Source organism: Paralichthys olivaceus, chromosome 1 (assembly GCF_024713975.1).
Source record: "Paralichthys olivaceus isolate ysfri-2021 chromosome 1, ASM2471397v2, whole genome shotgun sequence".
NCBI lineage: Eukaryota > Metazoa > Chordata > Actinopteri > Pleuronectiformes > Paralichthyidae > Paralichthys > Paralichthys olivaceus.
In genome coordinates this window covers 3,214,070-3,241,376 of record NC_091093.1, presented here as the reverse complement: position 1 = coordinate 3,241,376, position 27,307 = coordinate 3,214,070, and the positions used below count along the sequence as shown (strand labels likewise).

At 39.1% G+C, this 27,307-nt stretch overlaps 2 protein-coding genes and 1 long non-coding RNA gene across 5 annotated transcripts; 2 read left to right on the top strand and 1 right to left on the bottom strand.

Annotated features, from left to right (window-relative positions):
* On the top strand, positions 1-2,120 carry LOC109624961 (uncharacterized). The gene is made up of 3 exons (XR_002202430.2): positions 1-132; positions 958-1,044; positions 1,696-2,120. It is a non-coding gene; the product is annotated as an uncharacterized lncRNA (long non-coding RNA).
* Positions 2,121-4,032: 1,912 nt separating this feature from the next.
* Positions 4,033-11,806, bottom strand: LOC109624940 (interferon-induced protein 44-like). Of its 3 annotated transcripts, XM_020079875.2 has the most exons (8): positions 11,101-11,806; positions 10,973-10,984; positions 10,809-10,842; positions 10,449-10,647; positions 9,995-10,141; positions 5,283-5,454; positions 5,078-5,178; positions 4,033-4,923 (listed from the first exon to the last, which is right to left on the bottom strand). In XM_020079875.2, the coding sequence occupies exons 2-8, from the start codon at positions 10,980-10,982 to the stop codon at positions 4,762-4,764; spliced, it is 825 nt and encodes a 274-aa protein (XP_019935434.2). In that variant the 5' UTR covers positions 10,983-10,984; positions 11,101-11,806; the 3' UTR covers positions 4,033-4,761. The 3 variants fall into 3 exon arrangements, with proteins under 3 accessions (XP_019935434.2, XP_069383284.1, XP_069383343.1); XM_069527183.1 differs by having other exon boundaries at positions 10,973-11,806; XM_069527242.1 differs by lacking the exon at positions 10,973-10,984 and having other exon boundaries at positions 11,097-11,806.
* A 1,146-nt stretch (positions 11,807-12,952) lies between these two features.
* Positions 12,953-27,280, top strand: fah (fumarylacetoacetate hydrolase (fumarylacetoacetase)). The gene is made up of 14 exons (XM_020079602.2): positions 12,953-13,111; positions 13,568-13,678; positions 14,365-14,486; positions 16,202-16,251; positions 17,091-17,181; positions 18,083-18,180; positions 18,619-18,671; positions 18,848-18,947; positions 20,904-21,034; positions 22,752-22,827; positions 23,567-23,613; positions 24,675-24,776; positions 25,286-25,403; positions 26,202-27,280. Exons 1-14 carry the CDS (start codon positions 13,031-13,033, stop codon positions 26,276-26,278), a joined length of 1,257 nt encoding a protein of 418 aa, XP_019935161.2. The 5' UTR covers positions 12,953-13,030; the 3' UTR covers positions 26,279-27,280.
* Positions 27,281-27,307: the final 27 nt, after the last annotated feature.

The following is a 27,307-nucleotide window of genomic DNA, read 5'->3' as shown; positions in this document are numbered from 1 at the left end:
ATATGTTCCTTTGATGTCTTAGATTGTTTAAAATGTGTATGTATGATATGATGACAAACAAGTGACTGTTTTTGACTTGAACAAATCTACTAGTCTCTACGTAGTGATAGCACCACCTACTGCCACAAAGACGTAAGCCTCTTTTACCACTTTAATTTGATTTAGATTCAATTTCCACCATGTGGTCTACACTTGATGGCGTGGACCGTAATGCGTGATTAGTGGGCGTAGTCCAGTGCCATGTGATGGACGCAGGAAGTGATGTGATTATATTTTGCGCGATGGACAAATCTACACAACCATTATAGCTAATTTTGAGCACCAGTAATTTGCAAAGAAAAGTGAGAAAATGCATCATAAACGAAGTAAAAAAACTAGACTGTGTGCAGTTCACATGGTTGTATTTAAATGCCACCATGCAAACATACCTTTGTCCTCACTGTGTTAGTCTTGAGCTCTTTGTTTGCTGGTTATATCTGCTGCAGATAAGTTGTGGTCCAGGCGCGATTAATAACTAACTAAACATATCAAATCATGCTGCTGCTAAATAGGCATAGGGACCAATTTTCTCCTTTAATACTGTATATGAGTTTATTTTGCAGCTGTGAGCCCTCAATGCACTGCAGCCTAAGAAAGCTCATGCAGGTAAACATAACACAAGCAAATTAAGGAAAACATCTCAACAACCACAAGCACTTAAATTGCATAAAGCACGTTGTTGCATAAACAAACTTCAAGTACCAAAGATGACATAAGTGTCAAGTTGTGTGTTCGAAAATTGAAGTATGCTTGCAGTGGCTTTCTCGTGCAATGTGTATTTGCAGCTCATGAGGAGGATGTTTCCATATTTGCTTGTCTGACATTTGAAAGGCTTGGATTTGATATGGAACAATATAACAACATTGTTTAAATTACCTTTTTGCAGTGTGAGTCTTATGTGTGTTTCTCCCTCTGAAGTATCAGTTGATGCAACTATGGAGACAGACGAGAGGCCCAAAGCCAAGATCCGCTGCCTCACCTGCAACAAGAACGTTGGTTTGATAGGTATGACACAGGCCCCAAAGAGAACTAACCCAAGCCCCCAGTAACAACATTTTAAACCACAGGCTTCATGTTTCTCAAAAGGCACTCAAGAATAATAGGATATCTGTGTGGTGTTTCACATCCAGCTTCACTCATTAGAGTGGTTGAGTTGTGGTTAGTAGTCTGTTGCACCTGAAGCAATGATGTCACAGTAGACTGTGCACATATGCATCCTTGAGGGAAGGAAGGAGATAAGTTAAACCATTAGAGATAGACAAAAACAAGATTATCTTAATAAGTGATGAATATTTTTAGTAATCTATTTCATTTGGAAAGTGCCACATTCCATATTGTTTCTTGATAGAAGCCATGATGCATATCAGGTTTGTTGACCCTGATTGTGACCTGACAGCCATGTAGTCAGAAGGGACCACCCTGAGCTCAAGATAGTCTTGTGTCTTTAATAATAATAGAATTGTCTCATGGGCTGTAATCGGCCTGAAGTTGCCCACCCTTGCTTTATACAGTATGCGCTATTTAGCTGTGATGAAACTGACTGACACGGTTCCACTCTGTCTACAGCTTTTAAAATGTTAATAACTTCTTAATGGAGCATTTCCTCTTGCATGAAAGGTTGTGATTGTTTCCTAATGTTAACACTCTGTGTTGCAGGCTTTGACTGCAGATGTGGAAATGTATACTGCGGCAAACACAAATACTCAGACAGACACAATTGCACCTTTGACTACAAAGCTGATGCTTCAGCGAAGTTGAGGAAGGAAAACCCTGTAGTAGTTGGAGAGAAGATCCAAAAGATCTGATGCCAGATAAAACTGGCAATCTACTTCTTATTGTGTGTGCCCCTCTAGGGGCAATGCATTGTGGTGCAAAGGACTTTTTTTTAGCCTTTTTCTCGATGGCTGTGCTATGACTTTTATAAGACATTTGTCAAGCAGTTTGTTCGCAATTTTTTTTTAAACTTATTTTTCCAAGGCACCTCTCCCTTTCAGTCAAACTTTTCTAACTCACTAACATGGTCACATTTCTTAACTTTATCCAATAAAAGAACCATCTCAAGGTTCAAGAATGTCCCAAAATGCCTCAAATTAAGAAATCCAACATGGTCCACCACCAGGCTGAAATCTATTTTTTTTGTACCTTGTTTAGTCAAAAAGACTAAACAAGGTACAAACATGAATGAAATGTGCTTTTGTAAGTTTTCCTACATTGGCAGTTCGATGCCATATTCAGATTTGAGATGTAATGTGAAGAAAGTGCTTGGATATTGCAAAAACTGTTGTTTTTAACTATGAATAACTACTCAGTTATTATTATTATTATTAACATTATCAGGCTAAATTTACTTACTTTGTATTTTGTTTTGAAAAAGTAACAGACTTGAAATAAATGTTCACAGGTTTTCACACATGGGGAATTTAACATCCTGTCCTGATTTAGATCAAGTGTCAATAATCAGCTTGAAACATAATATAGACAAGTATAGAGAAAAAGGTGGTCATTAGTGATAAAGAAGTTGTCAATCAAATAAGATCCAAAAGCAGGAAGATCCATTCATTGAACTATATCCCAGTAGAAGTTACAGTGACAGTTTATTCGCAGTCCTCTTCAGTTTTCTGGCAAGTGTTCCTGCATTTGCATGCATCTGTACATTCCATGTGACTCTTTCTGAATACCATAGAAAGATTACAACATTACTACAGGTACATTGGAATACATGTTACAGTTTGGGCCACAGCAGTGATGTTGGGGGCGCAGGACAGTCCATCGTTGAGGATTACGCCCAGGTTCCTTGCCGTCAACAAAGGCGATACCGTGACATCCTCGACAGTGACTGACAGGCCGGTGGGTTGGTGGAGAGGGGGAGAGGGTGAGGTAAAATGTGGAGAAGTCAATGAATTCAGAGGAGCGCAGCTTCTCTGGGGGGATGTTGAAATCACCCAGGACAACAAGCGGTGTTCCATCGTCAGAGGAGCAGCTCAGGAGTGCATCCATCTGAAATCTTCTCCGGTTTGATGTCCTGACTGGGATTGGGTAAAGTTCATGGCTACAATCAGTGGTGGACAGCGAGTTCCTTTGACATCCTTGACAGACTCCCACAGAGAGACTCCCTAAGTCTTTATTAGCCAGTCTTCGTTTGGCTGTCCTGACGCTGCAGCTGACGCTGCAGCTGACTAGCTCTTATGTGCTAGATTTATGTACACAGTGGCCCCTGAACGTGTCCCGTTGAGTTGTCAATCTCCATAACTCTCTGGACTCACAGTCTGCGGTTGTGTGGCAGACCAGCTGTGGGTCGGTTGTCTGTTGTTCATACCCGCTGTGTGTCCGCCACTGGCGGCAGAGCAGCAGGTTTATCTCCTGCATTTCCGTCAATACAAGTCGGATTATGCACTGAACTAAATGTCAGGACTCCACGGTATGAAGTCCTGCATCTTCTGGTCTGTTGACAACAATCAAAGCCCTGTTAGAACAAATGAATGGATTCAGAAGTGAAACGCTGGAGTGCTTTTACTTTGAAACGGGTTCAAGAAGTGTTGTAAATACGTTTGTGACATAGACACATCAACATTGTGTTTCACTGCAGAATAATATGATCTTTCACCTGAGTTTGAATGTTTATTCATTGATTATTGCTCAGTTGGTAGAGACATGTGACCATGTCAACGGTCACAGGCTCAAGACTGAGTGAGGGCAGATCTTTTATTTTGCTTTTTGCTGCTGCTACATATAAACATATTGAGTTCTCTCTCTCTAGTAAAGGCTGGATTTGGATTTTCAAAATAGGGTGAGCATTTCAAAGCTTTCGTTAAGACTGATTAAGCATAATTTGTCATTAAGCTGAGCACATTGAAGTATTGAGGGGACCCTCAAATGTGTTATGTCTCACATTGGGAATTTTGGCACTGAGTAGAGTTAATTCGATTTGAATAAAAATAGAAGAATTCCAAAACAAAGTTCCTTATTTGAGCAGAGTCATTAAAAAAGCAACACTCATGATAAAATACTTGATTGCGAAAGAGTACACAAACTGAAGTATTTCTCAGTTTCATCATCAATCTCAAAACACAACTTTCCATTATGAACCATATGTTGGTATCTCTATTTCTTGGGATTTATAGATGTTAAAGACATATCTGGTTAGGGTCTGAGTGAAACCCTACTTGGCTATCTGCAGAAACACAGCCAAGCTGCATGAGACCTGGAATTTAGATTCTACAAGCTGCATGTCTTTAGACTGGGAGGAAACCAGAGTACCTACAGAAGACCCATGCAAATAAGGAAACTCCATACAGAAAGGCCATAGTCGTCGGGCAGGGTCGAACACAGCACCCAATCAACTCACAGCATCAATGTTTTACACACACACACACACACACACACACACACACACACACACACACACACACACACACACACACACAGACCATAGTTTGAACCTATTGTATATTATTCATTTATGTAATTTTGCACATTTTCAGTTTCCATGAAAACAATATTCTTTGTACATTCTTTGCTTATTCTTACTTATTCACACACGAAAAAATCTAACTTGACTAAGAAGATGTGTTAGATTAATTTTATACATTTAATCAATATTAATAACATGCTTGAATATAAAAATCATCAAAGAGTATAATGCACATTTGAGTTAAATTCATTTTTAAAGCCGTTCATCAGCTTCAGGTTCCATCCTGCAATTTCTCTTCGTGGTGTGCAGGTCTACAGACTGTTGAGGAAGTCTTCTCCAGCGTGAATCATCTGCTCCAGTGCGTACAGAATCAGAGCGTCAATACCAGCTTCTGTTTCCATTTCTTTGCTGTAGTTCTTCACAAGAAAGATGCGGTTGTGTGGAATGCCCAGCGCCATATGGAATTCATCAACCTGAGTGTTAGAGTTACATTATTTTTAATTATGGAATTGCACAGAGGTGACTAAAGATGATTTTTATGATGAAATACTGAAAACCGAACTTGGACATGATCTGAACAAGATCTTAAGTCTAACAACAATTTAAAAAACGCCATCATAAACATACCTTTTCCTTCAAGTACTTGCTCTTATAGACATTGTTTATATTTTTTCCAGCCGCAGGACAGGCTTCATCAACTTTGGTGATAATGGCCAGTTGGGGAATTCCTGTCGATAAAGAAACCATGACAGAATTTTACGTTTCCTAGTTTTTGATTCATAAAATTCCATTAAAGCAGCATTAGCCCACACAGAGGGAAAACTGCTCTTACCCATGTCACTGGCTGCCAGTCGGACTTCTCTCATCTGCCTCAAAATGTCTTTTGGCATAATAGATACTGAACTGGCAGGATAAACACAAACCAAAACGTGAACTCTGTCTTCCAGTGTGGGAGATGATTTGTAGTTTGGGTCATTCTCCTTCAGTTGGCTCTGAGGATTGAACTAGAAATAAACTATAATCAAATTATGTTTATGGCAAAACAGTAAAAAAGGAAAGATTACTTATGCAAAGGCTGCCTGAGTGCCCATCTGGGTGCCCTTTTTACTCTTTTCCGTTTATAAAACGAAGTATTTATAATTATATAGGTGGGCTCTAGCTTATATGTATACACAGTTAGATAGATATATGTGCATATGTATATGTGTGGACTGTGGAGTCTGTATGCATGTTTGTTTACGTAGTGCCAGTGGCGGATTTAGCAATTTGGGGGCCCAAGGCGAACACAGGCATGGGGCCCTATGTTCTCTATCTGTTTTTAATCCTTATTTATCTAAGAAAGTCCTACTTGTAACTTCTTCCCAACCCAACAAAACATATAAACAGTTAAACAAATGCACTCACAGTAAAATCTTAGTTTCATGAACAATATGATCTCTGTACAATAAGAATGAACAATATTGTCCATTCACATGGAAGATCTGTGATCTATAACTTTGGATTTCCGCGGGATCTCGGATTAAGTTGAAGATAGGCCTCTGTCTTTTATCTTGTTTTAATTACATGAGAAGATAACACACAAGGAAATAGGAGGTTCATTATGGAGTTACAGAAAAAATAACAGAATATGATTACCAATTCGCTTTGTCCCTGTCTTTTTCTTCCTCTCCCTTGAATGTTTTTATTTTCATGTCTTTCTCTTAAAAACACATGTTTTTTTTAGTCATCATCGTAAAGGCCATCATGTGAAATACCAGGAGCGAGTGAAAATGTGTTTGTGTGTGTGTGCGTGCGTGCACACAAACAGAGGCTTTGGGGCCCCACTCACTCGCTCAGAGCGACACACACAGTGAGATCAGAGCTCGTTCACGGGAAGCAGCAGGTCAGAGACATTGTTGAAGAACAGTGGAAACAGTGAAACACAGTTTCTCTGTGGTCACAGCTGCTCAGTGATCAGCTGCATCATGATCAGAGCTGCAGTTGGTTTGTATCGAGCTGCAGTTTCTGTTTCCTCTCCCACTCTGACCTGCTCTCACTTGAACTAATAAACACTCATCACTAGTTATCAGGACCTGATCAGTACATGAAGTAACTTAGTGTTTGTTTGATCCCAGAGTTTATGAGGCTGCATTTAAACATCATGAAAAATGAGTCATCCACATAATGTCATGCGCTCAGTACAACATGAGACGTGACACACACACAGTCAGGACTCAGTGTTTAAGTGACCGGAGTGACAGATTCATGATTCATGATCCGACACCATTGATTAATAACTAAACACATGATCTAAATCATCACAATAAAAAACAGAACAAATGAACGTGAACTCGTTCATTTTCATCTGTATGAACTGAATTAGTTCTTTTTAAGTGTGAACTGACGCAACACTTCTCATCAGTCTGTTTACACCCTGAATCACTTCCATGGACATGCTCATGGAATAGTCCATTGTAGAGGGGGTTGCAGAGACTAGTTACTTGTGAATTATAGGCATTCTGATGCCATTCTAGCATATGGACTTTGTAATGGAAATTTTACATTTGTGTATGTTTAATTGCATGAGCAGACGTGTATGTGGATGACTGACCAAATGGTTGACCAACTTGTTCATGTAAAAGGGTAACCTTAAGGTTTACGATGGTGGCTTAAGAGACTTGAGTTTTATGGCCTCGAGAAACAAAAACTTTATGGAATCTCTTGGTATCTCTGATTGGGATCTCACAGGGGGGTCATCCACAGAACATGTAAACAAATGGACAGGATGTCTCCTCCACTGAGTGAAACTACAGGAGGGTAATAAAAACCTTTGAATGCTTAGTGGGAGGGGGCTGAGAGTTATAAGAACACAGATTCTCCTGTGTTCTTTGCTCATTTGTGCATGTCAATCAGGTGATGTGTACTGATGAGTCCATCTGCAGATGCTGAATTAAACTTTCAGAAAGAAGTGTTTGACTTTGTGCTTGTTTCACAGAAATTGCCACCACAACTTTTAGAAAGAAGTGATTAATTAACGAAAAAGTAAATACAAATCTTATCCATTAGTTTATTAGGTTCCTTAAGGGGCCCCTGGTAGTTCGGGGCCCAAGGTAATCTGCGTAGTGCGTGTGTTCAGCCTATATATGTGTGATGTGTGTTCCTTTGATTGTAATACATAATTCTTATCGTTGTTGTGTCTTTGATTATTTCTTCTTGTAGAACCACACGCATACCACACCCATATTCTGCCCTGCCCTCCATAGGCATATGTTTGTACTGTGCTCTTGCAATTAAAGGGACGTTAAGAGAGAGAAGTCATCTCAGCCTTGTTTTAGCAGACACACCTGGAGGGAAGAAGACTGTTTGGCAATAATAATTAGACACATTTTCAGGCCCTAAATATTCCCCAAAACTCTGCCAAGCACAAAACACTTAAACCTTTTGTTTTCTACTTCAACAACATCCATTTGTTATAGTAAAACCAATCGTATAGTCAGGCAGCATCAGTACAGAGATGAAACTTGGCACACACAATTGTTTTGGTGAAAAATTGAATATAAGCATCCTGAAATGGTCTGATTGCCCCCCTAACAATTTCAAAAATAGAATCCCCCTACTTTCATTGTGCTCTAGTTATATGAAATTCAGAGAACATATATATTAGAATAAAAAAACAACAGGAAATGTATCTTTTTCTGTTGTTGTTGCTCTTATTTAAAGGCTAACTACTTTAGGCATTCATCAGATCTACTTCAAATATTGTTGGTCTTAAGACTTGATGATGTTCAATTGCAATTGCTTTTTTGTTGCTATTGACCAACAGGTCTGTGATGTGATGGAGAGTTTTAGTGTTTTAGATACAACAGGAAGTGCATGAAGCCTGTGTGTGGTCAAACCTCTACCAGACTGATCAGAGTATTTGCCTGAATGATAAATGGTCTGTGTTCATCCACACTTTTCTTTTCTTCATTCATACAGTGCGTCTAGTGCAGCATTTTTCTCTATGAAAAGAGACAATTTGCAGTTCAGTATCTTGCTCAAGGACACTTTGGCATTTGGAACATGAACACATCTACATGACAATATTCAGTCTTAGTCACATCACCACCTTTTGCCATCAATAAACTGGATGTTTCATTGTGAATGTGGTGAGTTTATACCCAACATTGTTACCATGGCAAATGTCATTCTCCGCCATGAAGATTTCAAGCATTTTAACTTGGCTCCATATATTCAGATCTTTAGATGAAGGACGGATTTGGAATCATGGTTATTGCACCATAAGCTGAATACTTTTACATATTACCCTTAGCAGATTATTATGCTCACATATACTCAGATACCTCCTAGGCAGTTGATGAGGAAAGTTTGATAAGCTCCTTAGTTTTAGCTAAACAGTTTTTTCGGTGCTAATCTGCATACTGAAAAAAATAAACATACTACATACTGCATCAATGAAGTTTATGTTAAATGCACATATGGCTAAGAAAAATTACTTTTCAAACCTTAAATAGTATAATTACTGTCCAGCAGCAGAGGGCGACCTAACTGTGTGTGTGTGTGTGTGTGTGTGTTTGTGTGTGTGTGTGTGAGAGTGTATGAAAGAGTAGAAAGCAGGAAGTCATGGTGAAGCTTATCAATTCTAGCCCTGTGGTCGTACCATTTTTGACACACATTCCTGAAGTCATTTTTCTACAGTTAAACCTTAAAGAATATTTAGATGAGTAACATCAAAACTAACTTTAAATCAGTGGTCACCAACCTTTACAAGCCCAAGTTCACTTTTTAAGTCCAACCATACATTAATATCAATTTATATTTACACCATCTGTTCAGTGCACAATATTTAGCTTCTCAATTCATGTTCAACAATTTGTCCTGCAGTGGAGCTGCTACTGTAGCACAATGTGTTTACATATAGGCTCTGCCTTGAATATGGCCATAAATGGCAGCTCTATTTGCTTTATAAAAGTAGTCATGTGTAATAACAGTACTATACAGTATGAAGCCATGGATTTTCTGCTCCTGCAAATATTTCACAATAAAACCACTTTTCTTTTAAAATAAAAGAATGGATTTAGTCATCAGAGATGCTGGAGTGCTTTTATTTGGAAACGCATAGAGAAAGTGTTGCAACCATATGTTTGTTACATAAATTCGTCAGATAAACATTAATACTCAGGTGAAAGATCATTTTCTCTGTTAATTCTGCTGTGAACCACAATTTTTATCTATCACAATCTGACATATTTCCAACACTTCCCGACTGGTTTTGAGTAAAAACACTCCAGTGTTTCACTTTATGAATACATTAATTTGTTGTAACGGGGCTTTGATTATTATAGACAGACCAGAAGATACGCGTCTTCATACCTTAGAGTCCTGAGATTTAGTTTAATACATTATCCAACTTGTTTTGAAGGAAATGTAGGAGATAAACCTGCTGCTCTGTCGAGAGTTTGGGGATCGACAGGGACAGTTTTAGAGATCGACTGGTAGATCGCGATGGATGGGTTGGCGACCACTGCTTTGAATATATATATAAAAAAGTTGAACGTGTTTTACCTTGTAATTTTCTGTTATGTGTCCTTTCATGACCAGCTTGACATCTTCCACACAGACTCCACTGTTGCCATGATCAAAGCCCATGATGTCATTGAAGACAAAGGAGTATAACCCCTGTGGATTTTTCTGGATTTTGAAAGTTTTGTACTGTAAAGAAGACGGACCAGTTATTTGCATCATTTTTGCATATTAAAAATACGAACAAAATCTCCATTTGTTTTGTTGTTTGATGTTTTAGCTGACATTTGATTCATTTTACCTTGTAATGAATATACTTTTTAGATAAAGCAAATGCAAACAATGATCTGTCTTATTTAGATGAGTGAAAATAAAATTATCATTTGAAATAAATTTATGTGGTCAGGTACCACAATGCTAAAACTAATGAAATTCTTATGGAAATCCTTGTGGATTATTTTTGCTCAGGATCACTATATTCAACAGTTATGCATACTCTTTTAGAAAAGCTTCTCGCAGAGATTGAGTCTGTCAATGCTCGACTGGTAACTCGGTTTAGAAGACTACTTTCAACAGAGTTGATGAAACTGGACTTTGCAGCAGCAGCTGGTCCATGAAGCAGAATCCTGATGTGTTGGACATCTTTGTTTCGAGGTTGATATTCTTCCAAAAAATCCAGAACTTCCTTGTTGTTTCTATTAATAAAGAAAAAAAACGTGTACCAACTTTGTTAGTGTTTGCACAACATTGTAAATAAAAAGCAAAAAGAACGACAAGCCATTCAAGTCATTTGGCAAGCAACAGACAATGTAGGGCACTGTGGCACCACATTTTGAAATTGTTATCTTGTACTTACTCTGGCAGTGCCCTCCATGGCTTACTTAAAAGTGCTAAAGAACAAAAAGCACATCAAAGCTGTAGTTTTACACAACTTCACAGCCATGCTGTGTTCTCTATGCATGTACAATTTGAATAAATGTTGCAGTGCAGTATTTGTAAGTGTGTCATGTTAAGACTTACCTCCTCCCATGGCTGTAAAGTGAGACATCAACATGTAAATGTTTATGACAGCAGTCTCATCAGGGGAATACACTGATGTATGATATTGTGTAACATTAATATAAATAAATTATTATTCTCTCACTTACTCTTCCCTTCCTCATTTGCTTCTGGTTCTCTTGATTGTGACTCTGCACACTGTTATACTTCACTTTCGCTTTGTTTTTGGTTTTGGTTTACAGCCAATCATGTGATTTATAAGCATCAGACTTTTCTAAAGCAGATACATTTTAACAACAATGACTTTAAACCAATGTGGTTTCATATGACTCTATCATCCGCAAACAGGGATCTACCTTCTGTTGACTCTGATCTGTGAAACTGGGTGCTGCGGTTGATTTCCTGTCTTCAGCAGCAACAGCAGAGGTTTCCTGTTTACCAGACCTTGAGGTTCCACTCTGAGCGTTCCACTCAAAGACAACTCCGACAACTTTATTTCACATTTTGAGATGAATTTCCACCACACTATCTTCCTCTCTTTCATATTTCCTTGCATTTGAATGTACTTTCAGCTGCGCTTCTTATAACATGACAGAATAAAACAGAAAACTCCACTTTTCCACATTATGCTCAATTATAGCTTTCTGAAAGTTAAACCCCCTTTAAGAAATGTTCCTTCCCCATCTTCGAAACCCTACCAAAACAACTTACAATGGGGAAATGATCACTCCCCATTGTGTACCCATCCATAACATCCCATTCCCCACATCTAGCCAATTCAGCTGAGGCAAAACTTAAATGATACACTACCATTTACAACATGAAACCTCATCCACCTTCCATCATTCAGCATGACAAGTAAATGCAGATGTAAAAAATTCTCCTGTCTTTACTTTTGCTGCCCTCTAAAGGATCTGATCCATTATTTCATCTAAAACAATGGACTAATTTGTGGAATTCTGTGACTCTCTCTGTGGACTCATGAATGTCCCATAAACAGCAATATCCTGTCTAAGGAGCCAAATAATGATAGATAATTTGGGGTCAAACCACTGATCGTCTGGTTTGTGGAAGACCCACTTTACCTGCTGAGTCACAACCATTATTCGGCTCATCAGGAAAGTTAATTTCAGTATCTATGGCAACAAGGTTTAGTTTATAATTACCTCCACCAAGGAGGTTATCTTCTCACCACAGGCCTGTGTTTGTGAGAAGAAGAAAATTATGGATTTTGATAGAAAAAAACAACATATTTTGGGAACTGATTTCTCAGAGTGTGTACAATTTGGCACATTAAAAGTAAAAATTCAGATCTAGTGAATTTAAATGTAGTTTCATAAGGGGGCTGTTGGGCCCTGGCTCTTAGTATAGTTATGGTTTGCCATTCCCCCATTCATACACAGCATCTATTAGTAGTCCTATGTAATCTATTTTTTCTGTTCTATGAGGGTCAATTCAGGGTCCAGCATCTTGCCTAAGGACACTTCGTCATGCAGATGGTAAGACTGGGGATTGAACTGCCCACCTTCTGGCTGGAGGATGACCACTTTCAAGACAAAGGTAAGAAGATTTAGACTTTCTGTGAATATCATTGGATTATTATCTTCGGTCCAGGATCTTATGTATTTCGTCAATCAGTTACTCAGAACATTTCGTATTATAGCTTTCGCATCATGATATACTTACCCCCTGTTTTAAAATTAAGGTTCTCCTTAAAACTATTGCTATCTAACTATGTCTATATCTTCCCTTTATGTTGGAATGTTTCTGGTATCTTTTTTTAAAATTAAACTGCTGCTATGAGAAGCATTTTAAAATCTGCCCTTTTCTTTGAACTTTTACTAAAAACCATTGAAACTGGTCAGAGCCAGCACTACAGTTTTGCTTAGTCATTCACCAGGCTGGTTTCCATTGACTGCCAGATGACTGGATTAGGGAGGATACTACAGGCCGCATGTGATTGGCTAGGCAGTGGGAGGCGGGCCTGTCCAAAGTTAAACATCTGGAAGAGTTTACTGCTGTTGTTGAGTCACTCAGCTACTCAGTCAGATTGAGTAAAGAACCACTGCCAGCGAGAAGATGTCCTTTCTAAAAGTTGATGCAGCTTCTGATTTCTCCTTCCACAACCTGCCTTATGGGATATTCTCTACACCAGACAAGGTAAGGGCCACTTGCTTTTGCTCTGCTGACTTTGCACAAAGATAAACACACAGAGGACTTCTGGTCAAGATTTTCAAAAATAAAATCTTTGGATAACTTTAGGCCAATGAGAAAGAAGGTGATCTCTATCAGGACCTTTATCTTCATAGTCACAATTGCAGTTTGTAGAAGTGTACTGGCATGTGTGGTGTGGCTTGTATGGCTGCTGTGAGTGTACTCTGGGTCCTCCTGGGCCATTCCACATGAAACACTAGCAGCTACACATCTCACATCCGATCAATTCAGATTCATGACTGCACAAAATGCAATTATATATGATTCATGTTAATGCATGGTTTTCTGGATGAAATACCAAAAATTCGAAAGAGCATGTTTATAACCACCTCAAAAATGCAGGGTAGCAGAAATGTAGTCTATCATTCGTAGTTATGTGAAAGTGTTTCCTTTTTTTCGCAGCTCAAACATCGAATTGGTGTTGCCATTGGAGACCAGATACTGGACCTCAGTGTGATAAAGTATTTGTTTCAAGGACCTATCCTTTCCAAACATCAGGATGTCTTTGACCAGGTAAGGTTACTCATTAGGACTATTAAGGGAGCAGACACTGATAAACCCAACTTGCCTTTTTAGCCAGGCATGAAACAGAAGTACTGCAAATCTTTCAGTATACAGTATTGCATTAACAGCACTATTAAAAAGTGCCTTCTGAAATAAGCCCACTGAGTCAGGTTCAGAGGCTCTTGGATGAGGGGTTACATAACCCTATACAAAAGGGCAGTTTCAAACAGACACTGGTGAAGCAAGTACTCAGTTCCTGTATTTTAGCACAAGTAGCTTTACTGCAATATTACAAAAATAAATGTACTATGGTAGAATGACACACTGTTCAATAAGTTATCTTACTCATAGCCAAGTTAAACAAGATTTTCAATCTTAATCTTAATCAAATAATTAATGATCATGCCTATTGCAATTCATTTACTGAATCAGCAGCTTTCATTGGAATGGGCTGTCATGTTTGGGCATCCAGTGTTTAATCTATTCCCTGTAAAAATGACCAGAATTAAAGCTGCTCTCTATTTTTTTTTTCCAAATAACAGTAACTTTTACACTGCCACAAAATGTCATTTGTGTATCAAGTTAGTTGCTGTGTGTTGGTATTACCAACATTCATTGTCATTCAATGAAAGTGTCAACTGATTGTAAAAAGGGCTGCTTGATATATATTTTTTGTCATCTTGTCTCCCTACAAGTGCACACTCAATGCGTTCATGGCTCTTGGATATGAGGCCTGGAGAGAGGCCAGGAGCACGTTGCAGACGTTGCTGTCGGCCTCTTGTAGCACACTGAGAGATGACATCAGCCTTCGGAGCAGGTCGGTCTGTGAAGTGTTTGCAGATGCAGAAGTCTACATAGTGCACATACTGTACCTTAACATCCCTGTCTGTGAGATCACAGCAGGTCGTCTTCATCAGCAGCTAAGGACAAAGTGGGGTGTGGTCAGATGTAGGCTTCCATGTGAGCTTGAACATATCAAGCAATAAAAAATTGTAAATGTGTGTATTTATATAGCACTTTTCTAGGCTTGATGACCACCAACCTAATTTCCCTTTTGGGATGAATAAAGTAATCTATCCATCTATCTATCTATCTATCTATCTATCTATCTATCTATCTATCTATCTATCTATCTATCTATCTATCTATCTATCTATCTATCTATCACTCAGTCCTTAATAGTACACTTTTTCCATCCCCATTAACTCATATCAATGCAATACAGCACTTTCTCTATCTCACACTCAAACATGACCACAGACCCCCGGTTAGTGAGCCACCCACAACAACAATTCAGCCACACGTTCCTGTTTGCCTACTCCTTCCAGCACAAAGTTAAGGAGTCTGAATAGTTTCCTCTGGCTACTGTAAAATGTTTCCATTACCATCTATATCACAATATGTCTCCTCAGATACTCTTCCATTACTGACAATAATTCCTCAATTCATTTACCTTCCATCATGCTACAAACTGTTTACTCTAACCAATGCTGTAAATACTCTTATTTTTCTGACGTTCTCCATTACACGTGGCATCTATTACACTTCAGTCCATCCTGGGAGCGATATCTCTCACATGTGGCTCTCTTAGGGTTTCTTCATTCTTTTTCTCCTGTTAATTGTTTTTGTTGTTGTAGTTTTTCCTTACTCTTGTTGAGGGTTAAGGATCTCACACCTCGTTAAAGCCCGATGAGACAAATTGTGATTTGTGAATATGGGCTATACAAATAAAATTTGATTGATTAGATTGATTTACCAATCCAACACTAAGGGACACATTCGATAAATACAGCTGTCAATATATTTTTTAGTCTAGTCCATGGAAGATAAAAGAAATTGATTTAATGATGCGTATCATGGAGCCATGGTTGTGCAGAGGATCATTTCTTCCATGTCTGACATAATTAATGTAGCAAGCAAAGGAATTAGAGTTAACATATCACTAATTATTCCGATATAGCTTTTCCTCGATAACATTAAAAAAAAAAACTCCTGCACAGAGGAGGACGACTCTGCATCGACACAGTGACGGAACATGATCATGTTTTCTGCTGCGTTCATTGTTTCAGCAGTTTCCACCTCTGAATAATTATACCCACTGCTGCTCCAGGATCAGGACAGACACTTATTGAAGGTCCGGTCTGTGTCACACTCTCTGTCGGAGTCTGTTTCCTCCTCTGACCTGCGCTCACTTTACACTTGAACAATAAACTCCATCACTGATCACAAGTTAATAGAACAAGTAGAGGACTGACATTTACTTTGTGTTTGTTTGATTTGCTCTAGAGTTGGGGAGACACATGTGTGAGTGTGAGGATTAGAAAACATCAGAGGAGCAGAGTCACTTGTTGACCTGTGGAGTAATACACCTCAGTGCAGTGGAGCAGAATTAAGATAAAAATAAAACTTTATTAATCCACACACTGGGAAAATACTATCCGAGTCACACAGTGTAAATATTTAAGGCATAAATCTTAGGTAGTTTTCATCATCTCATCAGATGTTTTTGTGTGTTTGTCCTTGTCTCTGCAGAGCATTTGTCCATCAGAGCACTGCCACCATGCACCTTCCTGCAGACATCGGTGAGCCACATCATGGTTTAAATCCTGTCATCAGAGCTTGTATGCTTTATCAAAGGCAAATTTGATCAAACAGAGCACATCGGCCCCCTGGCGTCATCTCTAAAGTTGATTTCCCCTCATACTTTTTGAATTATGCATTTGTTTGAGTCACTGTCAACAGTCTTTAATGTCCCGATGTGTCTCACCTTTGGAGAGATAATATTTGATGTGGCTGTGAACTCCAGGTCAGTCTGTGTTAATGTCACCAGCTGCCAAGTGTGTCACTTCCAAAAGGGCTGGGGACACTTCCCCAAATCCTCTCCTAAATCCCAGTGTTGTTCCCCTAATTTTGATTATTTTATATTATAATTAAACTGTAAACTCTTTATAAGAATAACTCAAAGTAAACATATGCTCACAGAGTGAAAAGTGAAAAGTCCCTGAAAGGAATTGCAGCTGTTGGGAACTGGGTTTTACAGCCCTGGCTATGGCCTGCTCTAATAATCAGATATTATTTTTTTTATTTTATTTTATTATTATTGGTGAAGCTTGTTGGGGACACAGGGCTGGAATATAAATTCCTCTGTGCTGAAAATCATTTTCTTAATCACTTAGTTTTTTTGCACAGAATCATACAAAACCTACCATGTCTTATTTTATTCTTTTCTACATCATATAGGAAGACACAATGAGTCACATAACAGTCACATAGTTATGTGGATTTGAGGCACAAGGGGGCGCTGTTTAACCACATACCACAATTCTGTTAACTTTGACTCCATCATTCAGGTTTGTGCTGATAATGTCCAGACGGTACATGTGTATGTTTCAGTTTGTCTCCCTCTGTGTTTTTTTCTCAGGTGACTACACTGACTTCTACTCCTCCAGAGATCATGCTACCAACGTCGGCATTATGTTCCGGGGAAAGGAGAACGCTCTGATGCCAAACTGGTACACTCTCACTCAATCAAGCTGTTAGACATGGAGGTAAACGGAAAGCTCACCAGGAGGCCTCCATGCATTCCCCAGTGCTGGGATAGATAGATAGAAAACTGCCTAAAACAAATTGTTCAAGGCTCTCTGAAAACAGTAACAATTGATTCGGGCCTCAAGAGCGTCAGTGTGCATTTAAACGCTGCAGTAGTGCCCTGGGAGCGTCCCGCATGGCAGGAATGCTAAGGTGGCTGAGGCATCTCTGTCTCTCTGTGAGCACTTTGGATTAGCAACTGATTGGCAGGTTGTTTATCCTGCATGTCAGACTCATGTCAGATATCAAGGGGGCAAGATAGTTTTTAGCAATGGACCACATGTATTTGAATCCTTCCATTAAAAAGGGAGACCATTAGGGAAATGATAAGATGAAATTGATACAACTATGTGTTTGATGTGGTTCATGTTGTAATCTCGCTCTAATAAATAATCAATGTATTTACATCAACCATGCTCCATCAATCGACAATGTGTGTTAGCCTTAAAAGTAATGAACCCCTCGTGAACCTTCAGCTGCAGTCTGCAGCTCCCCTCTGCTTTACAGAGCTTTTTAGTGAGCTTCAGCTCACAGTGTGATTTTAGGGCCCAGCAGGCAGCTGCTCATCACTGCAGCCACTGAGAGCCTCCCCAGAGGCTTTTCTGTACTTCTCTTCCCAGAGATCACCACGGCAGAGCAGAGACATCTCACAAACATCATCTGTTTATTTTAACATAATTATTGCTGCAATAAAATATCATCCCTGCTCTGTGAATTCCCATTCCTATTCAATATGAACAGTTTATTGAATAGGAATGGAATACAGTTTTCTGTGGACTGACATTTTGGTCACTGCTGTCGTAACTTGGCCGTTGTGTTTTGCAGGCTGAGGCTTCCAGTGGGGTACCATGGCAGAGCGTCATCCGTGGTTGTTTCTGGGACCCAGATTCGCCGCCCCTCAGGCCAGATGAGACCTGACCAGAGTAAGATGCTTATGTTTATATTTATCTAGTATAAAGATACAGATATTGATTAGTGCAGCTTTAAAGCAGCTATAATCACTATTTCATCAACATTTTTCTGTCAAGATCTATGTTACAAGACCAACATTTTGGTTTTGTGGGTGCTGTATAACAGTTTGTGTATGATCATGTTACCACAAAAGAGAACTGGAGTCAGGTAGTTCTCCAGCAGGTTCATCTGGCCATGCATGGGTGTGATACTCTCTGTCATTGTTGTGGTCACTGCTTGTTCGGCATTGAACTGCCCAAAAATCGAATTAGTCCAGATTCAGTCCCTAAAGTGAGCAGTGTACCATCTTTATTGGCAAATTGAATGAATATGTAACAGTTGAGAAGATTTTGGTTGATATAAGTACAGACTAAGTGATAACATTGTTTTTCTTTTTTCCTGTCTGCTAGCGAAACCTCCAGTTTTTGGGCCTTCTAAGCAGTTGGACATTGAGCTGGAGATGGTGATTACAGTGTTTATTTTATATCATCACCTGTATTTATTTTCTAAAATTTGATTAAATATTGAAATAACATGCTTGAAAAAAGGCCTAAATTGCCTTCCTGATACACAACCATGCACAATAGCTTAGTAGTTTTTCCCCTGTTATGTTTAAATTTGCTTCTGTTCTTGGATAAGGCCTTCTTTGTTGGAGGAGGGAATCAGCTTGGAGAGCCCATTCCCATCCAGAAAGCCCATGAAAACATCTTTGGCATGGTATTGATGAATGACTGGAGTGGTAAGAGCCTCTGCACAACACATAGCATCATGATATAAACTGCCATGGGCCCTCAGATGAATATTTTCTAAACATGGAGAGTGATTCGGAAGAATATCTGCAGGAACTGTTGGTCTTCTGAATTAGAAAGAGCTCAGTTTTTATTTTCTTTCTGAGGCCTGTTGCGGAGACCACATTAGTCCTGTGTGTATAAGTGCAGCAATTATTACTGCCTTATGGCCTGTGAAAGAGTGAAGCGTGAGAGGGAATACAACAGTGTCGTATTGAGTCTGCACTCACAGCTGCTATGAGAAGCACAGTGTACGCAATACTGTTTAGTGTTGTTAAGTATGTTTAAGTACAGTTCAAGTACACTACAGTACAAGAGTAAGTCACTGCATCACTGTTTGTGTGTGACCCTGACTGATCCAGACTGCTTTGGCTCTGTGGTGCGTTCACTCCTGTCCTGACTCTTATTATATCTTATCCAATTCAAGCACAAAACTAAACTGCCTCTGTTACCTTTATTTTTGTTTTGTGGATTTTATCCCTGATGGTTATAATTTTATTTGTAAAGAAGCTCATGAAATCATTGCTTCTCAGGGTTAGAGGGATAGATGGGTCAGTAGAGGTGTGACTTTCTGTCAGCCTGGCTACAGAGCTGAAGAGGAACCTGGGGTTGTTCTTATTTTCTTCTATTAATAATGAATAATAAGAGGTTCTGGCATTTCTAAGTGCTTTCCTGTAATTCATCAGGCTATCCCTCCAGGCTAGGTGAAAGTCATATTGATTGGTGGAACGCCACTTCCTCTCTAGTTTCCATGATGTCTGTTTTAAAACATGTGTTTGAGAATTATACCATGGAGCTAATCTCCTCTGATTTACCTTCTTTTTTAGAGGGGCGACAGCATCAAGGGTTGTTTTTAATGAGGCTGCTGTACTATTAACAAAGTTATCAACTAATGTGGGAGTAAAGTTTTGATAACCTTCCTGTATTGTACTGACACGTGGCTGAGAGGTAAGTGTAGAAGGAAGCAGTTCTTTAAATTTATTCACAGTTTAATCAGACAAACACCGACTATATCAGTATAGTCAATGATTCTTAATTCAAATGTAATTAAAAAATGGTCAGACAGAAGAAGTTTCTGTTGAAATATTATTACATTTTCAATGTCTATGCCATATGTCAGACCAAGATCAAGAGTGTGATTTAAACAGTGAGTGGGTTATTATTTCAAACCTTCCACAATGTGTTAAAGATATGGCATTTTATATGTCATGTTAGGTTTACTGTATTATAAATTAATTGTATACATATTATAAATATATTAGATACATCTAAAGATGCATCAGAACATTTGATTTCAAAAAATGTCATCTGTCGATCATCAGGGTGCACAGCTATATTTCAGAGTTAGTTTTTTATTTCTTCTTACTGCATTACAGTGTTGGAGATTTTTCAGCCTGTCACATTCTTGCTGAACATGCAGCTTAAATGTGAACTTTTTCTGCTGAAGCCCTCAGGAGATCAATTTGTGCAGAGTTCCACAAAACCGTCCAAAATGTCTACCATGCAACTACATGCTAAATTAAATGCCCCCCCCCCCCCCCGCTCTGCATCCAGTGGTGCACAGCAGTTTAACACTTGTCACTTGTTAGAGGATCACAGTGGGTGAGGGGAATCAGGGACCCATGTGTGAGCACAGTAGACGAGCATTAAAACTCCTGCAGTTGAAGATTATCTCACTGGTGCTTCATTAGGCGTGAAGATACTAACATCAAGGTATTCAATTTAACCCCAGAGGTAATTCATATGAGAATTCTGAAATGTAACTCAATCCGTTTTATCAAATTCCGTAGTCAAGTATATATTCTTTTAATACCAACTAGTGTTTTAGATTCTGTTTCTGTGAAACCAAACTTTTCCCCGATCTTGTCACAATAACCTTTTGCTGTAATGTTTTTGTTCCTTCTCAGCCAGGGACATCCAGGCATGGGAGTATGTTCCCCTGGGTCCATTCTTGGGCAAGAACTTTGGGACAACGATCTCACCCTGGGTTGTCCCCATGGAGGCACTGTTACCTTTCGCAGAGTGCAACCCTATCCAGGTTAGTGCAAGGGTCACAACTTATACACCAGTAAACAGTCACCATACTCGATTCTGTACCACACCATGATGTAGACCCACGTCAAGGTAAAGGTTGCTGTGATTTTACAAATTACATTTTTTGTGATATCTCAGGACTGCTTCGAGGAAATTTCTTCAAATTTCAAACTCATGACCACGTTTTGTGAACATGATTTCGGAAAACCTAGAGGCAGTGGGTTCGGGTCCAACCCAGCTCTGTCTTCTTTCATTTTCTGTCCCTATTCTACACATACTGTCCTGTCAATAAAGGCAAAATGCATTAATTACATACACACACACAATAGATATTTTTAGCAATAACTCAAGAATGAAAGAAATTAACACATTTACATTCATGTCATTTACAGACATGATGTAAACTTCCGCTGGGTTGTCAGAGGTATCACATGTATCACCACTAATTCTAGTTCCATAATAGGGCTTTTACATTTGAGATTTTTTAAGTTGTTTTAACAAACCTAAATGACATCGATAATTATCAATTGCTCTTCTGTTCTGTGTTTTTTGTCTGACACTCACTCAGGAAATAAAAGAAACTGACACAGACCTACCATGAATACTCAAACGTAGTTTACTTGATGGTTGTACACACACACTATGTTTCTTACAGTGGGACAACCTTCATTTTTATGGTGTTTCTTTTCTTTCAAATGTACAAGGGATATTCAACATGTCGTCCTATATTCTAAATGATTGTAGCTGGATGCATTTAGTGACCGCTATGAACAGAATAGCTGACAACAAAGAAAAGCTCTTCTGGCCGCAAGGAAAGACAGCTGACTGGAGGGAATAGACCCCATCATGGCTGGCATGGGTTAGCTACCAATGCTAGCAGGATCCAATATGAATTGGAATTCGGAGACACCCACTAATGGCAAAAAAGAAACGAAACAAAAAATACCCTCAGAGTCGACGAGAGTGGAGGCGGAAGACGACTCACTAACAGACCACATGGCTTATGACCCTGATATGGAAACAACAAAGAGGAAGCAAGCACAATTCAAGAAGATAACACGACAGAATCATACAAGAAGCTCCAGGTGTGTCCCTGTGGCTGAAGGAAAATGACATCATCAAAGGGCCTAAAAATACACCAAGGAAAGAAGAAGTTCTTGATCAGAAGAGAGCAGGGATCTCGCATTGATCAGTACTTTCTAAGAAGTCAATCAAGTCAGTCACGTGAAGTCCAGTGACCAGACTCAACCCAAAGTCGGAAGACATCAGTCCCCCTGTATCTGAGGAAGTTATGTCAATTACAGAGGCAGTAGCAGAAGAGGCTAGTGAGCCCACTCAGCCAGGAAAACCCACAAGGGAGAAGAAATCCTTACAAAACAAACTAAAAGTAAACTGTCCTGGAGCATCAGAAAAAGCAAAATGGGAGGCCATCAATGCAGGGGGGGTATTAACTTACTGCAGGAGAACATCAAGAGCTGACTGACAACCTTAAGGCGAGCAGAGTGCCTAAGAACCGTTTCTTTAAAGACCCCTGGCGCCACTCTTAGAAAAAACACAACATTGTATGTCTCACTAGTGTGGATTTAATCACAAACAATCTGTTTTTTCTTTCTTTCTGCATTTGATGTGAGTGTGAGCCGTGAACATTAGAGCCTCCCCATGAGGCTGTAATGATTTTTTTAATTTGAAATATTTTGTCTCTGTTTTTCCTCTATCTGCAGGATCCAGAGCCTCTCCCCTACCTTCAACACCATGACCCTTACACTTTTAACATTAACCTGTTTGTGTCACTCAAAGGTACAATACACAAAGTGATTATAATCAAATCAAATGTAATGGTTTCACCGTGTACTTGGGTCGCCACACACACCCACGCACACACACAAAACACACTGCTTAGCAGTCCTGAGGTGATCTATGTTAATGAGTAGTCATTAAGTTCTGTTGTGAGAACTTCCTCTTCCTCTTCCTCTCACCCACCTTTCTCTCTGTACAACTTTTACCATCCCTCTCTCATGTTGTTTAATATTTTACTACCTGAACTTTCCACTCACACCTCAGAGGGTTTTCCATCCCTCCCACACAAAATGTGTGGATGTAGGATGCAGCATTTTAGGGCTTCTAAATGCATCCAACATTCTCCTTAAGCAAGCTTGTGTCATTTTTAAATATACCAAAAAATCAACTCATTGTGTAGAAGCATGGCCCCGCCAGTGTTTTTTGTATATTGTTGGTTTATGATTGCTGCGGGATGAACACATAAGTTTAGCAGGTTTGCGTTCTCAGATAAATACTGTGAATACAAAGTACATGTTAGAAGGAGTGGAAGTATGGAAATTCTATAAGGTACAAGTACCTCAAGACTGTACTGTGCTTATGTGAATGGGCCTTATTACCTTCCACCACAGTTGATGTGGTACTAATCATATGCAAAGCTTTTATTCATCTTTCACTATATCTCACTGTTTCATGTCAGGATCACTGTACATGTGTTATTTTATGAAGTGGTTGTAATTTTTGTAATTTCCTCTTTTAGGACAGGACATGGCAGAATCAACAACCATCTGCAAGTCAAACTTTAAGGTAAGAATAATACTGAGTCTGATAATCTCTTACAACATGTCTGTTGTAGGAAGCAGACAATTATGAAGATATCACAGTATTATATACAACACCAACTATACAGTGCACCAATGTATATGTTATGCAGCACAATGTTTTAGGGGCTAGTTAGCAAAAGGAGAGCCATAGGCTACGTTTGTAGCGCACAGAGTTGTTTGTGTTATTAAAACATTAAGTAGGGCTACAACTAACCAATACATTCATTATCAGTTATCAAATGAACATACGGCTAATCTGACTTCCATGAACTAAAACATCTGGCTACTTTTACACCAGGGTTAGGGAACCTCCGGCCTGTGAGCCAAATACAACCTCAAGAAAATTTTATCCAGCCTCCGACAACAACTAATCCAAAAAACTTAGAACCTCCAACTTAGAAATGCAAAGATTGTCATGACAGTGAATCATTTCTCTGTAATTAAAGGAAATGACATGAAATAGTAAACTTTCGTAATCATGAGGGTGGTCCTGTAAGTGGGCATAGGGACGCACACTTACGCAGGGACATTTTCACAGTGAAAATATAAGGACATTATCCATATCATTACAGCTGGAAACATGTTGCATCTCCACTTCCTCCCATTTAAAAAGAAAAAGGGAAGGCAAAATATCCCAGACAGGGTGCTGCCATTTTCTGCTTTTGATGTAATTTGGAGTCAGAGTCTGCGTAGTGGTGTTCGGGGGGCGGAGCCACAACTTTGAAGTCCTGTGGATACACGCTCAACCAATCGCAACCAATCGGTCTCAACTGTATAAACCCGTCTTTATAGCATCAAATAAGTAACTTAAACCAAACTTAGTGGAAAAATCAACACTTTAGCATACATCAGTTTGATAAAAACAAATATACTGATCTGCACAAAAAAATGTAATGGCTTCTTCTACAACCCATCCACTGTTGGACCTTGGTGGAGCTATGTACTCTAATCAGTGTCATAGTTGTCCTCAGAGCCTCGGGTCACAGCTTGTTGCTAGAGGTCATAAGTCTATTTTTCTCTCTCTGTCTCTCTCCTGGTCTCTAGTACATGTACTGGACCATGAAACAGCAGCTCACCCATCACACAGTCACTGGCTGCAATGTCAGAGCAGGAGACCTGCTGGCTTCTGGTACTATCAGCGGACCTGTAAGTCTGCATGTATAGTATGATCAGTGGATGAAACTGTTTATTCTATTGGACATGTTGTAAGACTCCCTGAGGAACCAAGGCTGTCAGACCATTTGTTTTTATGCCAATTTTTTATGAGGTTGAAAATTGTATCTCCTTTCTTTTTTGTATTGTTGTCTCTGTCTCTGCCCTTTTCCTCCTGTAAAACAACATGTAACTTGTACTTCTAAGGTCAACACCGCATTGATCCATATTTTTTGTGGCACTTAATTATAAATAAAAAAATAGCTTTTTCTTTTTTTTCAAGTTCTACAAGTAACATACAACAGCTTTCTATTTCCAAAGTTGCAGTAATGAAATACACGCCAGGGTTTTATATTTTTATATTTATATTTAAAGCTGCAATTTTGAGCAGTTTCCTGCAGTTTCACAAACATCTCTAACAAAGGAAGAATTTTGGTCGACCTTTGTCCTGTGTTTTCTATGTGCAGTATATTTCTAGTGTGCAATGCTCTATCACCCAACAGGATGAAGAGAGTTTTGGCTCCATGCTGGAGCTGTCATGGCGGGGATCTAAGAGTATCAATCTGGATGGAGGAGAGAGCCGAACCTTCCTGAAGGATGGAGATGAAGTCAGCATCACAGGTCAGACTGAAGCTTCTGCACAGCCACTGGGAAACATTAACAGTGATGCTTTTTATAAACTACCTGTCAAACTATATTCTCAAACCCGAGCAGAGAATCGTTGAGATGATGTTCTCATATTTTTCAATGTTTCTTTTACAGCTACTAAAACTGTTTTCATAGGCTGTGTAGTAACCCCTCATTATGAATACACTGGACTTTGCAAAAGGTCTTAAATGCAGCTTTTAAATGAAGTAGCACCAACTTATGACAACAGGTCACCACCCATGGTCACAACTTAAATATGTCCAACACCACCTTCCTGAAGCCCCTCTGATTATTTCATCTGAAATCTCATCTCTGAGGAAACTATCCACTATCCATAAAATCCCCAGAATGAATCCACTTTTGTGTGACCATGGGCATCCATGGTTCAGTTTAGGATGGGAACCTTTGTCCATGTCATTTCCTAATCTGTGGATTCATCAATACAAGCTTATAATAACTATAGGTTGTATTCTTCAATGCCAGTAGAACACTTCCACTGTAACCAAAACAATGTAAACTTGTGAGCTTTATTTTCCATTTTGGTCAAAGCTATGTTCATGTTTTGCATCCTCATTAGTGGAGTTGTGTATATTTTAGATGCGATTTTATGGTGGTAGATTGTTTCCAATTCAGAGCGTACAAAAGTACTCTTTTAGTTTTCTTTTATTGGTTTGGAAGCATCCTTCAGAGGCATAAAGAGTCTAATGAACGATAATGTCCATGATCTCATGTTTCTGATTATTACAACTTTCCATATCTGCCTCTGTCTAGGTTACTGTCAAGGAAATGGATATAGGGTGGGCTTTGGACCCTGCATTGGAACCATCGTACCAGCCTTGCAACAGTGAAACACTCATACTGTTACTCATGTGGGTCATAATTACTGGAAGACACAAACTTACACAACTACAGCATCTCACCCAGCTTTGATCCTCATGACTTGGGCTGGGAGACTTTCTATTTGATTGTGATTTTTTATATGAATGATCCAAGTTCAATTCCCACTGAGACTGATCTTTGCATTTCCTCCTTTTCTCAGCAAGTACATACATCTGCGCTAAATGTTGTGCGTTGAATTTGTGAAACATGAATCACTCTCAGTCAAGACAGGACAGGATGTAGCAGACCTAGAGGTTTTAAAGATACTGAAAAAGAAAACACCCTGAACTGAGCTCTTGGTTTGTGTTTTTGATGAAGAAATGTTATCTCTGACTTAGCAGTGTGTGGACTTAAACCAGCCCTGCCGTACTGAACCCTGGCCTATAGCTACCTGCAGATATCGGGCTGATGTCTTGTGAAAACAAAATTGAATAAGACGGAAGTAGTGAACAGACACACAGCATTCATTCATGTGCAGTCCACTAGTAGCATATTTCTTTTTAAGAATATGCTAATGATGACACCTTTGAAATACCTTATTTTTTTTATTATCATTCTGCTCAAAACTGTTGCAACTGCAGACCTAGACAATATTGAATAACATGTTTTAGTTCTTTTGTATTTGCCAACAATATTATTCCCTTGTTGGATGTAAAAGTTTTTGTTAGGGTAAATTCTGAGAAGCGCAACATCGGCATTCACATGTGATTGAATCATTAAGGATCAAATTAAAACAAAATGGGAGATCAGTGCTGATATCTAGCCCTATTGACATCAACCAATTCTTCACACACACACATACACACATGCTGAGCTCTCAGATTCATTGTATGCTCTGTAGCGTTGTATTGCCATTGTTGTTAATTGATTCTCCCACATAACATCACAGTGTCACTGCGGAAGCAGGATCAGTATAATTGATGTTTTATGTGTGTTGGCTCTTGATTTATAATAAAATAATAATTTTTTTATATCATTGTGTTTGTGTCTTTTGTTTT